This window comes from Tenrec ecaudatus, chromosome 10 (assembly GCF_050624435.1).
Source record: "Tenrec ecaudatus isolate mTenEca1 chromosome 10, mTenEca1.hap1, whole genome shotgun sequence".
Classification (NCBI taxonomy): Eukaryota; Metazoa; Chordata; class Mammalia; order Afrosoricida; family Tenrecidae; genus Tenrec; species Tenrec ecaudatus.
In genome coordinates this window covers 123,851,696-123,863,270 of record NC_134539.1, presented here as the reverse complement: position 1 = coordinate 123,863,270, position 11,575 = coordinate 123,851,696, and the positions used below count along the sequence as shown (strand labels likewise).

Genomic DNA, 11,575 nt, shown 5'->3' with positions numbered 1-11,575 from the left:
CACCCAAGCATCCCACCCTCAATACATGGGGGCTGCACCCGGACAGTCTGCTTCTTCACATACCCAAAAAGAAAGCACTAAACCTTTGAATGGGTTGTTTGGCAGTGTGCTTGGGGACCTGCAGCTCGTCCCTCAAGGGTAGGCCAGCTGAAGACTGTTTGGCGGCAGCGACTGGTGGTGGTGGTGGTGGTGGTGGTGGTGGTGGTGGTGGTGGTGGTGGTGGTGGTGGTGGTGGTGGTGGTGGTGGTGGTGGTGGTGGTGGTGGTGGTGGTGATGGAGAGGCCTCTGGAGCTGGTGGCGGGGATGGACTTGCCCCCTCTCTGGAGAAGAGCACATCTTCAGTGAAAGAACTTGAGTCCTTTTCAAAAAAGGACAGTAGAGAATCCAGAGGAGCCGGGGACAGAGGTTCAAAATCGGGTGTCACTGGCCGGCTGGAGGGCATTTCCGCGTCAGGATTGAGCAAGGGCCACCATGAAGAGTCCGGCCCGTACCTAGGTAAGGATCGAGGGGGTAAGGGCCTAGGGGTCAGTTCCAGTTCCACGTGAACACAGGGCTTTCGGGAGGGTGCTGCGGCCATGTGGACAGTTTCTGGGGTCCTCTGGTTGTGAGGCTTACAGATAGGCTCTGGGGTCTGAAAGGTGGAAGATCGGCAGGAGCTCTCGAACGCTGGCCGAGCTGGGCGCTGTGGCCCTTTGGAGATGGTGACCTTGCGGCTGAGCTCGCCCTCTCTGGCTGCGGGCTTGGTGTTCGCCTCCACCTCTGGCGACAGCGTGCTCCTTGTGGTGGCCCTGGGTTCGTTATGGATAGCCTTCTTCAGAGCGGGCTCGGCCTCTGTGTGCCTACGGTGCCCAGTACCCACATCTTTAAGCACAGAAAGTTTGAGGGAGGATTCCATTTTCGCATTCCTTTGTAAGGCCTTGCCTGCTGAGTAGCAGGGGGCCTGGGCATCCGCATCAGGCTCTGGGCCGGGAGTTCTTCTCTGGGCTGCCCGGGGCTCCGCAGAGGCCCGGGAGCTGCCATGTTCCGGAGGCCTGGCATCTGCGGGAGCTATTCGCCGAGGGAGGTCAGTTTGGACGGCTTCGTCCTTTGGATGAAGAGAAACCCGGCGAGGAACTCTGACCCCTTGTGGGTTCTGGACCTTGGACGGCCGCTCTTCCTCTTGCAAGCCTTCTAGGTCGTCCTTCTCGTCCACAAAACTCAACCGGCGATTGGCCCGGTCGTCCGTGGGGAGCCAGGAGCGCAGGCTGCTCTCGTGGCCCGCAGCTCGGAGTGGGGCCTCCTCCCGCGGGGCGTTCACGCTGCGGTGTAAGGAGACATTGTGGGCAATGGACTGCGTGTGCGGGCCTTTCTGGAGAGAGGAGCTTTGGCGGGAAGCCTCGGATCTTGGCCGGGTCTGGCTCTCGAAGCCCCGAGGGACAGAAGCCCTGCCACTAGGCCCCCCCGACGGCAGGGAGGAGCGGGCATGGTCGGCTGCGGTGTGCTGCACAGCCTCTGACTTCCGACTCGGAGGGGAGGTCACGGAGTTGGCAATACTTCGATGGTGTGAGGTAGCAGTGGACCCATGTCCCCGGTGAGGGGCCCCGCCACTAACCTCGGCCCCTTTGTGTGCTGCCACTGCCACTTTGGACCCAACTTTATTCGTCTTGACCAACTGGTAGACTGTGCCTCTCTGAGAAGATCCCATGGTCCGAATGAAGTCCGAGTAGTCACCCTCTGTGTAAGAGCAGCTGTCCCAAGAATGTCTCCCGCAGCCCCCTAGCTAGCTGCCCGCTGATGTCATAAAGGAAGGGCTTCCTATTAACCATCCTGGCCACCAGCCACAATTTTTCAGAGAATCTCAGGCTTTGCCCAAAAGGAAACTGCAGATTTGGTTTTGGCGTTGGCACCACCAAGCCTTGGGCTGTGTTCTTACCGAAACCCAGATTTCCTGGGATGTAGGGAAGGTTCCAGACCCTTCCTTCCTCTGCTCAGATTCTAGGACTTCTCAGAGACTAATTTAAAGAAGGAATCGGCCAGGATATCCTATTAAGGCAAGGCTACTCAAACCTATCAAGCCCTAGCCTTAATCAGGTATGAGATCTTACGTCGTCCCAGCTTTGTGTGGTACTACACCGTATACAAGCCAAGAAAATGGATCTCTAACCTTTTCCAGGGTTTGGTTGACCCCGGGGTAGAACGTTCAGGTTGCTCACACCAGTTCTCATACATCTTGGTCCAGAAGAGAGCATCCTGTTTCAGAAGGGACTTGGAGTTAGACAGTTGCTGGTTTCCATCACAAGTGACTGGCTGTGCCCCTTGGACAAGGAGCCCAGAAGCACTCCTGCATCCCTGGCGTCACAGAATAAACGGTGGACCCCTTTAACCAAGGTGGCTCATGAGCTGGGTCCCGGCTCTCCCCATTTTGAAGTGACCTCCCGACTTGGATGATCGTTTTGGATCCCGTCACCTTTCTTCCCCCTTACCTACTCCTCTCTTTCAGACACAGTTCCTGACGCATCCAGCATGGCACTCTTGGCTCTAACCCATCATCACCCGTTAGTTCTAGAATGCTCAAACTCTTTGTTTCTGAACTTTTTCCCCCCCTTTAAAAAAATCATTTTATTGGGGGCTCGTACAACTCTCATCACAGTCCACACATCCATCCATCCATCGTGTCTAGCACGTTTGCTGCCCTCATCATTCTCAAGACTGTTTTTCTACTTGAGCCCTTGGTATCTGCTCCTTTTCCCCCTCCCTCCTCGCCCCGCCTCCCTCACGAACCCTTGATAACTTATAAGTTATTATGTTTTCATGTCTTACACTGTCCGACGTCTCCCTTCACCCACTTTTCTGTTGTCTGTCCCCCAGGGAGGGGGTTATATGTAGATCCTTGTGATCAGTTCCCCCGTTCTCCCCCACCTTCCCCTTACCCTCTTGGTATCTCTACCCTCATTATTGGTCCTGAGGGGTTTATCTGCCGTGGATTCCCTGTGTTTCCAGCTCTGAGCTGTACCAGTGGGGAGATGAGCCAGTCATGTGCAGTGTAGCAATGATGAAACATACAATTTTCCTCTAGTTCCCTAGTGCTTCCTTCTCCCCACTATCATGATCCCAATTCTACCTTACAAATCCAGCTGGACCAGAGGTTTCTGAACTCTTTTAAAAGCAGCCTTAATTAGAGAGGTGATGGTGAAATCAGAAACAGCATTAGTAACGTAGATCTCAAGAAATCTTAAGCTACTGACATGGTCTTTACCCTACAAAAACCCTCAGCCAGGGGAAAAGTTGGAAAGTATTTACAAGTGAGATATCTTGAAGACACTCAGTATAAGCCAGGTTAATGTGAAGATTGTTGATGAGTATTCATTTGATATCTTGTCATCATAAAATTGAGACTGGCTGACTGATACAAAACATCCCTATGAGATTATACCTTAAATACGATAGTCTGTTGCTATGTAGGAGCCCTGGTGACTTAGCGGTTATGCGTTGGGCTGCTAACTGCAAGGTCAGCAGTTTGAAACCACCAGCTTCTCCTTGGGAGAAAGATGGGCCTTCTACTCCCGCAAAGACCTGCAGTCTTGGAAAGCCACAGGGGCAGTTCTAGCTTCTCCTATAGGGTCACTATGAGTTGGCATCGACCCAATGGTAGTGAGTTTGTTTGGATTTTATAGTAATATAGCTTTTAGTCATAAAACCATATGTAATGCTTATTTGTCTTTTGGCCTATATATATTCCATTTCTCATTGTTAAGAGGCAGTTTGAATTTTTCCCATCAACATGTAACCTTAAGGCGGTTGACAGACTTTTCTAATCTTCGAAATAATGTTTATATTCGCCTAACATTGGGGAAAATGAATCTTTTCCTCATTTATGAAAATGTACCATTTTCATCAATAATTAGTATTCAATTTCAATATAATAAAGGATGATTTTAGCACAAGTGATCAAACTATAACAGAGAACCTGGCATTTTCCTCATGATAAATAACTCAGAAATGTCTGAGACACGGGGGTTCTCTGAGGGTGCCCCCCCTTTGCTCTCCCACCTGGCAGCAGTGTGATGGGGATAAGGTGTGCTATCACAGGTAAACTCTCTGTCACACTGTTTTCTTTTGAAAGACATACAGTAAGGTACAGGCGTGCCAGGGATGGCCCCCTGGCTGGCTGCCAAGTGGTCTTAGGAACTTGATCCAGTCGGTCCAATAGGTAGCCCCCTGATTCTTAACTCCTGAAAGTCACCCTGACTCTGAATCCACAGAACACAGCAGAACAAATGGTGTGTGCCAGCCGAGGCTGGATCGTCAGTAGGACATGCAGTTATGCCAGCTGCCACGTGGCGAGGGCACTCAGGTGGCCGTGGAGGCCCACGTGGGAAGACACTGCCACACACTGACCCTTCTAATGCGATGTTGTTCTTCATATGCTGTACAACATAACTGATTAGATTTCTAGCTGATCATCATAAAATCCTAGCCATGTCTCCCTCCCATGGAGGTAAGCATCCCCATACTCTGAAGTCCCTGGTTGGTGCAAGCGACTGCTCATCAGAAGCTGGCGGTTCAAACCCACCTAGAGATACCTTGGAAGTCCTGGCGGTCTGCTTCCCTACGGCCACAGCCTGGAAACTCCTGTGGAGCAGTTCCATTCTGCACACGGGGTCACCTTGAACCAGGCCTGACTCGATGGCAACTAACCATAGCAAGCCTTTTCTGGTCCCCAAGTGAAAACAGCTTACCATGAATGATACACAGTGGCTGCAACTGTAGGCCCGGGCACGGGCGCCATCCTGAGGATCACATACGACCGTTCGGTGTTGGTTCCGTTGTGTACAGAGTGGCTATGGGTCCAAACGGACCCGATGGCATCTCGCTATCACCTGGGAAAGAACCACCGTTCCAATAGGCATTTTTCCAGAGATGTCTGTATGCATCAACTACATGCACGCAGTTAATTATCTATGAATTTACAGTTGGGAGCCCTACTCTACCTACCTCGAGGTGCTGCTGGGTCAGTGGTAGAATGTCCCCTCCCACGAAGGAGACCTGGGTCCGGTTCTGGCTGATGTATCTGATGAGGACCACCCATCTGTCAGGAAGGCTCTGTGTCATTCCGATGCTAAGCGGGAATCAGTGGCGCTTCCAGACTGAGTGAGATTAGGAAGGCAGGCCAGGGAATCTACTCCCCCAAACCGGTCAATGAAACCCTATGCAGCACAATGGTCTGGTCCACAGATGATCACAGGGATGGAGCAGGATCAGGTGGCAACCTGTTCTGTTCTTCATGGGGTCCCATGAGTTACAGGCCAACATAATGGCAGTGAAACCGCCCCCATCACCACCACTCTATCTACAAAACCAAACCCACTGTCATCCAGTCCATTCTGACTCTTAGGGAGTCTAGCTAGGGTTTCTGAGGCTGTCAGTCTTATAAGAGCAGGCAGCCAGCCTCATCTTCCTCCCAGGGAGCAGTTGGTGGGTTTGACCCACCGACCTTGCAGTTAGCCACCCAGTGCTTCCTGGACAGCACCAACAGGGTTCCTAACTCCATATGCCAATAATCCTGCACCCCCAACAGCATTTCTAATTAGGCCACTTATGGTTGCTCCATAAATTATTCACCAGCCCTCATGGCTGGACATCTAGGTACTTTCCAGTTTCTTAAGATTACAAACAAGCTGCCATAAACATCTCTCATGTAACTAATTCGTTATGCGCAGCCCAACTTGCTTCTTCGGACGCTGATTCTCCATCCAGGCTGCACGTTACAATCACCTGGAGCACTCCACCCCAGATCCAATAAACCATCTCATCGGAGACACACACACACACACACACAATTTCAGTTTAAAACTCCTCCGGTGGTTTTCCTGTCCGATCAGTATGAGAAGTCACTACCTGAGAACAGAGTCCTTGAAATCTTTTTCTCAAAATGTGGTCTGTAAGCCAGCGGCACCCGAATAGTAGCTGTAAGGCTGGGGTTCACTCAGGAGCTTGTTACTACTCAGCACATAACCGTTGCTCCATAGCTACAACTATTACTGGTAATATTGGCCCATATTACAGTCACTGTCCGGAGAGAAGACTCCCTTCTGCTGGCCTTGTAGACAGAATATTAGACCTCATGGGTCAGGCATTTGTGTGGGGCCTGCAGCCTTTATAAATACTAAGAGGTGATGTTATAATGTGACTCAGCGTTTATATGTCTGCTATCGGTCCTTATGTGTTTTATATGTTGGCTTTGTCTCACACAAAGTAGAAAGTAGAACGGCTGGCTCTATGAGCGAGATGGCGGGGAGCGAGGCCGGAGTCACCCTGGGACAGCCTCATCTTTCTCGGCAGGATCTCACCACCCTGGATGTTGCCAAACTGACACCACCGTCGCATGACGTCATCAGCAGACAAGCCACCATCAGCATTGGCACGATGGGTCATGTAGCGCATGGGAAGCCGGCAGTTGTAAAAGCCATTTCTGGAGTCCACACCATCAGGTTCAAAAATGAACCGGAAAGAAATATTATCATCAAACTTGGATTTGCGAATGCTAAGATTTACAAACTGGACGACCCAAGTTGCCCTCGAGCAGAATGCTGTAGAGCCTGAGGAAGCGGTACACCTGACGAGTTTCCTTGACATTCCAGGGACCAAAGGGAACTTCAAATTAGTCAGGCACGTTTCCTTCGTGGACTGTCCAGGCCATGGTATTTTGATGGCTACCATGCTGAACGGGGCCTCGGTGATGGATGCAGCTCTTCTGCCGATAGCTGGTGATGGGTCTTGTCCCCAGCCACAGACATCTGAACATCTGGCTGCTATAGAAATCATGAAGCTGAAACATATTTTAATTCTACAAAATAAAATCGATTTGGTGAAAGAAAGTCAGGCTAAAGACCAGCAAAATCCTTGCGTTTGTACAAGGCACGGTGGCAGAAGGAGTGCCGATTATTCCGATTTCTGCTCAGCTGAAGTACAACATCGAAGTTGTCTGTGAGTGCATAGTAAAGAAAACTCCAGTACCTCCCAGAGACTTTACTGCAGAATCCCGACTCGTGATTCTGTCCTTTGATGTCAGCAAGCCTGGCTGTGAGGTCCAGGGCCTTAAGGGGGTGTTGCTGGAGGGAGTCTTCTAAAAAGGAGTGCTGAAGGTGGGCCAAGAGATAGAAGTCCGACCCGGTATTGTTTCCAAAGACAGCGGAGGGAACCTCATGTGCAAGCCCACCTTTTCCAAAATTGTGTCACTTTTTGCGGAGCATAACGATCTTCAGTATGCGGCTCCAGGGGGGCTTATTGGAGTTGGAACAAAAATCGACCCCACTTTGTGCCGAGCGGACAGAATGGTCGGGCAGGTACTTGGTGCTGCAGGAGCTTTACCAGAGATCTTCACAGTTGGAGATTTCCTATTTTCTACTCAGACGACTTCTAGGCGTCCGTCCTGAAGGGGACAAGAAAGCAGCCAAGGTGCAGAAGCTGTCGAAGAATGAAGTGCTCATGGTGAACACTGGACCCCTGTCAACCAGAGGACGGGTCAGTGCCGTGAAGGTCGATTTGGGCAAAATTGTTTTAGCTAATCCTGTGTGCACAGAAGTAGGAGAGAAAATTACCCTTATGAAGAGCGGAGAAGCACTGGCGTCTAATTGGCTGGGCCAGCAAGGAGAGGGGCGACAATCAGGCCAAGCGTAGACGATGGCTGAAGATGCTCAGTTAATAACAATGAACTTGGAAAATCGCCGCCGCCCCCCCAAAAACAGATGTTGAGAACGAAGGGCTGTGTATTGAAAATATCTTTGAACTCCGCAGTTTCCTGCCCGAGGTATTACAGTGAAACGGTCCAAACTGGAACTCGGCAGGACTGGCTGTTCTGGGTCTCAAAGGTTTTCTGCCCTTGGCAAGATACAGTCTTATCACTCTACCATCTCTCCTGACAGAGGGAAATATTTCAAGTTTTCTTTTCAGACAGGTCTGGCTTCCACAGTTTTACTGTACCGTATTTGTAAACAAATATATGTTTTCTGGAAGTCTTCCTTTGGCTACGATAGCAAGAAATGTCATCTTTTCAAATGCTCAAATTTGTACAATCCCATTTTAATGGTGCGGGGAGAAATTTTAGGTGTGAGGAACTATACAAATGTGACCATTCTTAAGAGGAACAAGGAGGTTTTCACCAACAAAAGACAATACGACACTAGCGAGCTAATACTGAGCAACAGCACAGAGCTTCCAAGACAAGGTTCACACTCGTGTGAAGACCCCACACCGGAGGCAGATGCTCTGACAGCAGACTGGGTACATAGACGGTCTGGCCAGCAGGCCTCGGAGGATACGTTCAGAGAAATGGTGTGTTCTTTGACCACAATTCTACTCTTCGAAGACACTGATGATGTAAGGTTCACAATCCAAAATACACAGATGATGTTTGTTCCTCTTCAGGAGTTCAAAGTATCTTAGGATTTTATTCCTATCTGTACTTTTGTTTTTTAATCATTTTATTGGGGGCTTGTATAACCCTTATCACAATCCATACATCCATTATGTCAAGCACATTTGTACTTGCTCATCATTTTCAAAACATTTTCCTTCTACTTGAGCCTTTGGTATCAGCTTCTCATTTTTTCACCTCCCTCCACCCTTGATAATTTATAAATTATTATTTTGTCATGTCTTACACTGACCGATGTCTCCCTTCACCCACTTTTCTGTTGTCCATTCCCAGGGAAGGGGGTCTATGTATATCATTGTGATCGATTCCCCTTTTCTCACCCAACCTCCCCCTTCCGCTTCCCCTCTTGGGATGGCTGCTCTCAATATTGGTCCTGAGGACCTATCTGTCCTTTTAGTGTGTGGACCAAGTCTGGCTGGAATGGGCGATCCGACCAATGAGGGCAGAGTTTCTGGTAAGAACCCGGGCCAGTTGCATGATGCGCGGCAGCGGTGGTTGCCTGTTAAATCACAACCTTTCGGGGGGAATGCTTTTCTTCTCCTCCCTCCTACTAACTCAGACGCAGAAACAACATCTCACACAGTTGAAACCTAACAAGTAGGAAAGGTGAACATTTTATTGTCTAACAGAAGTTAAAGCTTTCTAAAATCTATTATCAACAAAAAAACACACAAAAGACCAAAAGGCACAATGAGAAATTTTTTCCATCAAAACTATGCTCACTTCTCAGATATACAAGGCACAGGCCCGTCAGTCTACTGTGGCAGCCGGGCAGGGCGTGTTACTGAACTGTGGCCCCGAGGGGAACTGCAGCAGATGAGCTCACGACTGGGACGCTGAAACTGGGGCTGGAGGCCATCCGTGACCCACTTCGGGTCAGTCTGACAAGTCGCTCTGGTCCAGCACGATTATCCTGCGGGCAGGAATTGTAAAGGACAAAAAGGGGAGTTTTGAATTGAGTGTGTGTTTTAATGACACAAAACACCCTCTCTTTCTACTCAACTGAATTCAAAGGAAAGGGGTTTGGGTTTTGATCATCGGGAGACAGACAGATGGGGCTTTCTACTCAGTTTCCGAAACCCACAGGGGCAGCTCTAGAGGCTGAGCTGGAATAGACTCAATGCAGTGAGTTTTTGAGTTGATGATCAATGAGTATCTATCACAGAAATGCAAGACAACTGTAAAGCCGCTGGTAGACAGACTCTCTGTACTACCTCTGCTAAAATGGGCCTTGTGCTGGCTTACTGAATCAGACAAGGTAGGATTAACTTTAGCTTCTATTTTAATTCACTATAAACTCAAAAAAAAAAAATACAACCCACTGCCATTGAATCAATTCCAACTCATAGTGACCTATGCAGGATTTCCAAGGAGGTACTTCTACATGGGAGCAGCTGGCCTCCTCTGCTTCCTCGGAGGGCCACAGGCCGGCACATGGCTCTGAGCCACCATCCTGTGGTCAGCCGTCCAACATCTCCACCCTTGTCATTGGAAACTGTGCATTTTTTTAAACCGAGCACCCTTGCCTTAATTACGTTTTTGTCATTAAATATTTATTTAGGTGCTGACAAATGTTTACAGTCTGCTCGTGCTGTCTATAAACAGTGAGCCTGGACCTGTAAACATCTGCTATCTCATTACCTGGAGGGTTCGGACCAACCGAGCCGCTTCCAAAAACAAGGTTTCAGTTCATCTTGATGAAATACAGGAGGAAGGAAAAAAAATCGGATTACTTTGAGGTCAAAGAGAGGCAGTAAGGAGAAGTCCTGTCAACCTAAGGTAGACTCTTTGAATCCTTTGGATAAAACCTTGTTTTATTTTTCAGAAATAATTGCTTTTTTTCTTTCAAGAATTAGTTTTTTACTTAATTACTAAACAGTTAATCCTTTTATGTGGGTTCATTTCCAGGTTTGAAGGATGTGGAAGGGCTGTAGTTTTGGTGTGGGTGGGGTGGGGTCTCTCTGCCAGACCAGTGAAAATGATCTTTTCTAAAATTGTAAATTTTGTTCCACATTTTTCTCCTACTGTGTCTAGGCTCTTCTATTGTGATCGGTGTGGTTGGCAGTGGTATCCAGGAATCCTCCAGTTCTGGAGAGGGAACATTCGATTAAAAACTCGGATGGGGTGGAAAGGGAGAACCAATTACAAGGATCTACATATAACCTCCTCTTCCCTGGGGGACGGACAACAGAAAAGTGGGTGAAGGGAGATGACAGACAGTGTAAGATATGACAAAATAATGATAATTTATAAATTATCAGGGGTTCAGGAGGGAGAGGGAAGCAAGGAGGGAGGGGGAATGAGGAGCTGACGGCAGGGGCTTAGGTGGAGAGCACATGTCTTGAGAATGAGGAGGGCAAAGAATGTACAAATGAGCTTTACACAACTGATGTACGTATGGACTGTGATGAGTACTATGAGCTCCAATGAAATGAGTTTAAAAAACAAACAAACAAACCAACCTCAGGGGATGGGTGTCCCCTCTCAGCCTGCTCTAACCCCCTACCTTAGCCACGGGCTCTAGCGGCACGGATTCAAGAGGGCTGCATACCCTCTCGGGGACTCAGCAGCAGCTGAAATGTTGTGACACTAGAAGCCTGTGCCTGTGCCTGTGGGAATCAGAACTTGCCCCAGAACAAAGTGGCCACTTAGAGAGGTGTAGTCTGGGATGGAGGAGCAAAGGGGCCAGTGACTAGCAGCAGCGGGAAGCCACACGACTTCTATGTCTGAGGGACAAGCAAGGGAGCAGGTGTGGGGACCAGGGCGAGCTGGAACCGGAGAGGATGGGCCGCTTTGGAGAGCCGCTGCTTCTAGCAGAGACAAGGTTCGGAAACAGGGAGCAAGGGGAAGGAACACCCTGCCTCTGTCCTGTCCTCTGGTCCCACCGGCCAACAGGAAGTCAGCTGGCCAGGAAGCCCCAGAGATGCAGTCCCGGAGGGCCAGCCTCCTGAGGCGCAGGGCAGGGCAGGGCAGGGCGGAGGATGACAACGGACCACGGAGGGGCGCAAAGGGGGTCCAGGGATGGAAACGCGTCAATGTCCCTAACTTTCTGAGGAGGAGGCACAAATATAGAAGGGAGTCGCTGAATGGCCTAGCAGAAGCCCTAAAGCTCTAGCAAAATAATTTTTAAATTAAGGTTATTTACAACTTTCACAGGAC

The 11,575-nt window shown here is 49.4% G+C and overlaps 1 protein-coding gene and 1 pseudogene across 1 annotated transcript in view; one reads left to right on the top strand and one right to left on the bottom strand.

Annotated features, from left to right (window-relative positions):
• The first annotated feature begins 6,267 nt into the window (after positions 1 to 6,267).
• LOC142458696 (eukaryotic translation initiation factor 2 subunit 3 pseudogene) lies at positions 6,268 to 7,670 on the top strand (annotated as a pseudogene).
• A 1,469-nt stretch (positions 7,671 to 9,139) lies between these two features.
• TEX14 (testis expressed 14, intercellular bridge forming factor) overlaps positions 9,140 to 11,575 on the bottom strand; it is a 72,370-nt gene continuing 69,934 nt past the window's right edge. Inside the window, exons 31-32 of the mRNA XM_075559630.1 lie at positions 10,058 to 10,109; positions 9,140 to 9,329 (exon numbers count right to left, since the gene is read on the bottom strand). Of these exons, the coding sequence (XP_075415745.1) occupies positions 9,293 to 9,329; positions 10,058 to 10,109 (89 nt within the window). The 3' untranslated portion in view covers positions 9,140 to 9,292. The remainder of the gene's footprint in view (positions 9,330 to 10,057; positions 10,110 to 11,575) is intronic.